This window comes from Squalius cephalus, assembly GCF_949319135.1.
Source record: "Squalius cephalus genome assembly, chromosome: 8".
Classification (NCBI taxonomy): domain Eukaryota; kingdom Metazoa; phylum Chordata; class Actinopteri; order Cypriniformes; family Leuciscidae; genus Squalius; species Squalius cephalus.
The window spans coordinates 43,735,989-43,740,086 of NC_137129.1; the positions used below are offsets into that span (position 1 = coordinate 43,735,989).

At 39.0% G+C, this 4,098-nt stretch overlaps 1 protein-coding gene across 1 annotated transcript; it reads right to left on the bottom strand.

Moving 5' to 3' along the window:
- Positions 1 to 2,018: 2,018 nt before the first annotated feature.
- Positions 2,019 to 3,614, bottom strand: LOC307163752 (uncharacterized protein). Its single transcript, XM_079879981.1, has 4 exons — positions 3,504 to 3,614; positions 3,053 to 3,397; positions 2,565 to 2,609; positions 2,019 to 2,440 (listed from the first exon to the last, which is right to left on the bottom strand). Exons 1-4 carry the CDS (start codon positions 3,562 to 3,564, stop codon positions 2,268 to 2,270), a joined length of 624 nt encoding a protein of 207 aa, XP_079736107.1. The 5' UTR covers positions 3,565 to 3,614; the 3' UTR covers positions 2,019 to 2,267.
- Positions 3,615 to 4,098: the final 484 nt, after the last annotated feature.

The window sequence follows — 4,098 nt, forward strand, 5'->3', positions numbered from 1 at the left end:
TGCGCTTACGTCACGCGCGTAAACTTAGCTTACTCAACCCTCTCATGAAGCGATAGTCTACAGTTTAAAAATTTAAAATATTTGGTATTTTTCTTACAAACGCTTATCGTTTCACTTCAGAAGACATTGATTCATCCATTGGGGTCGTATGGATTACTCTAGTTATTGTTGTATGTGCCGTTGTCAACTTTTAGGAACACGTGAGCTTGCATTATATGCATTTACAGAGATTATTTATTTTTCTTAAAACTTTTGTTTGTGTTAATCTGAAGAAGGAAATTCGTATACATCTCGGATGACATGAGGGTAAATATGAGTAAATGGTGAGGACATATCTGTACTGTATTTTCTTTTAACACATAATACAGAATAGCAAGAGACATGTCATGGTATTCCTTCTTAAAGGGTTACTTCAGGATTTAGCATTAAGCTTTGTATTAGTAGAAAACCTGTAGTATTTTCGAATTACCATGCTTTCCACCCTCATATCCCCCTGAGAGGAGAGATTTATGTATTTTTTGTCTGGAAAAAATCCTCCGATGACGCAAAAATCGTCATTTTGCGTCATCGGAGGATTTTCTGGCCAGAGGCTAAAGACTACAGCCAGTAGGAGGAGCTGTTCCGCATGTTTTCAGCCCGCCCATACAGGGTGGGATCTCATCTCACTCACTGAATGTACACACAGTGTCAGCTTTGGAAGCTAAGCTAGCAAGCTCTTGTTCTGTGGAGAAAACTGAGTAGTAGGAGAAAGCTGAGTAAGTAGGGGTTACCATCCTCCTTTTCCCGGACTTGTCCGGCGGACGAGATCGTTCAAAATGTCCGGGATTCAGCTGTTGCGTTCTGCGGTCGCCATTAATTGTTTACATTGTTTCAATCTAACTGAATTCATTCCGATCGGTGAGTCTGAATGTAGTGTTTACATGAACGCTAAACAAGTCATCGGTTGATGTGCGTTTTACCATTGCTAAGAAAATTCCCGCTCCTCCGTGAGAGATGCGAGACCGGCGCGTCTCAGTAATCACACGACCGGCCTCGCGCTGTTCTCCCGCGCCCCTCAGCCTCGTCCTGCTCGCCACAGTAAACATGATGAATGGCGACTGTTGAACGCAAAAGCCGAATCCCGGACATTTTGTGCGATCTCGAAATCACGGGCAAACTCGTCACGGAGACTCACTAAGTTAGTAGCCTAACCTTCTTGTTGTTTTCAACTGTGCTCTCTAACCGGTAGGCGTGGCCTCCTAGGGCAGCGAAGCAAGTGCATTCTGGGAGTTGTTGTCTTTCATCCACATAAGCCAAAAATACATTTTCTGGCTTTTCTCAGGCTAGAAAGCTCCAAATTAAAAAATTTCTTCACATTTCTTCTACATAAATGACCTATTTTAAATACACATTCATCTTCCCAGAGGTGAAGTACCCCTTTAAGATTCATCAGTGGAAAGAAAGAAAAAGAAGAAGAGGAACAAGAGGAGGAGGAAACCAAGCAAGAGAAAGAAAGTGCTGTAAATTCATTTTGAAATAAGTTGTTTTTCAAATAAAGTTTTCCGAGTGATATCAGATTGTGTGTGTTTATTGTACTTACCCTGTAACTACATGAAACAAGAGGGTAAGAAACACCACTTTAATTTACAGCCCGCAACATGGGATACTTACAGACTAAATAATTTGCCTAAATAATTTGTTATTTTCCTGGTTGTTACCCCTTTATTCCCAAAACTTTACATATTATTCCCCTATACTTACACGTACACGTACTTTATAGGTACACTGTAATTACCGAAAGTTACACTGTAATTTCGTTTTAATTACGCAGTATTTTCCTGGTTGTTACACCTTTATTCCCAAGACTGTACATATTATTCCCCTATACTTACACGTAAGTACTTTATAGGTAGGCCTACACACACTGTAATTACCGAAAGTTACACTGTACTTTCATTTTAATTACGCAGTACTTTCCGGGCTGTAATCTAAAGCGTTACCGTGATTTGATATTTAACTGAATATTATTGTCAAGCACAAATAAACACACAAACCTGAATAATCACCACACCATTAATGACTGGTTTGCTGTTTATAAAACTAGGTTTACCACATCATCTCAGTTTCTCTGAAGTGGAAGTGAAATCAGGCCAACAGGAAAAGACATCTGAGGCACAATTTGCTGTTTTAATATGTGACAACTATAGCAGTGCTGATATAACTGGCAACGTGAAGCTCAGGGACAGGCTTATATTGAGTTAGATTGTAAAATAAAGCAGAAATAGATGTCATTCAGCTGATCTTTGGTCCATCAGAGCTCCACGTTTCGCTGCTTTCAAGCCTTTCTGCCAACCGCGATGGTAAATGATTCCTCCTGCGATGACTGCAGTCAGAAGAAACACACACACAGCCAGACCAACACCAGCGTACATCAACACACGCTCCGTCACCGTCACCTCGTCTACAGAGACAGAAGAGTTACTCACATTCATACAACAGACAGTATTAACTCATAACTTAGATTTAGTGCTGGATCTCCAGTCACTATGAAAAATGAACATCCAAGACAACGATCAACATGTTACCTGTGATGTCAACAACATCTTTTGACTCTTCTGTTGCAAAAAGACCTGTAAAAAGGATCAGTTTATCAAACAAACACACAAAAAACTCTTTTAGTTGTTAGTTGTATGGTAGAGCGGGTTAAGAAGAGCTTCTGTCCCATAGTGTCGGCCCAGATCCGGCCCAGATCCAGTACGTGTGGAATCCATGTGTACCAGATCTGAGACGACACTATGATGCTGTCTGGGGTAGATTTTAACTTTAAGTTGTCTTTTGTGTAATATAAATGGTTCATAATGACATATCAAAACCTTTAGCATTTTTCAATTCAAGAAATAAAAGAAAGAAAAAAAAAATCAGTTTGTCCAAACTTTTGATTAGCAGTGTGTTTGTGATTTAAAAATGTTCTCTGATATCCAATTTATATTGTATATATACATACTTAAAAGAATGTAACCTAAAATGGTAAGATCTTAATTAACCATATGATGTGAAAACTGAAATCTGTTACCCTCAATCTCCAGTCTGATGGGTTTGTCGAAGTGCATCTCTGGAGCGTCAGAGTTTGTTCCACAGAAATAAAGTCCTGAATCTGATTCTGTTACTCCAGAAATAGTTAAAGAGACTCTGGTGACCCAACTGTCTGCTGTTATTTCCAGACGAGTTTGGTTCTGATTGTATTTGATCAGGAGTTTTCTCCCGGTTTTGTCTTTTTTTGCAGAAATCAGTATATTGAGTTGTTCAGAATTGAGGTGAAACCAGGCCATTTCATATCGGTCTATCATGCTGCAGTTCAGAGTGATGTCTTCTCCCATCCGAACCCTTAACAGATCAGAAGATCCTCCAACTGACAAATCTGGAGAGACATTGATAAACACACACATTCTTTTAGACTGTAAATAGCTATTGTATTTGAGATTGATATGTTAATTTCATGAATGCTTGAAAAATTATATATTTACCACAGGATGTGATTCGCATAATCCAGCAAGAAAATACACAGAAGAAAATGACTTTCTCCATTGTGTCTGTTGTTCGTAAAGGTGTCGGTCAAACTAAGTTCAGCTCAATGCAGAGTCACTGAAACCACAGTTTCCACTTCCTTTACAGAGCGTATAATATAATCTAAACTGTTCAACTGTCCAGCAAAAAAGAGCCCCAGAGAGGGGGAGAAAACCTTCCTTTATCCTCTGACCAGGTGTCATGGGGGATGGGGGAGACCACTCTCAAATGGCTTCTATCCAACAAAAGGGCGTGGCCTTATCGCTGAACAAAAGTGGCAAACACTGTGTAACTTGGTGTCAAATTTAGTATAAAAATAGTTTTGTTGTCATTTTGGTGATCAAAGATGAGTGTTAAGGGATAAAGTTATTGACTGTATCAGTATTACAGTCTCTGCACTGTAAACCGGTTAAAGATGAGCTTGAGTCTGAACAGATTATTGTTCTCAGTGGTTTTGTATTCTAATAATAATGCAAGTATTTCTCCTGTATAATCTGAAAATTCTTCATTGATCCTTTTCTGATATTCAACAATTCTTCGATTCGATATATACAG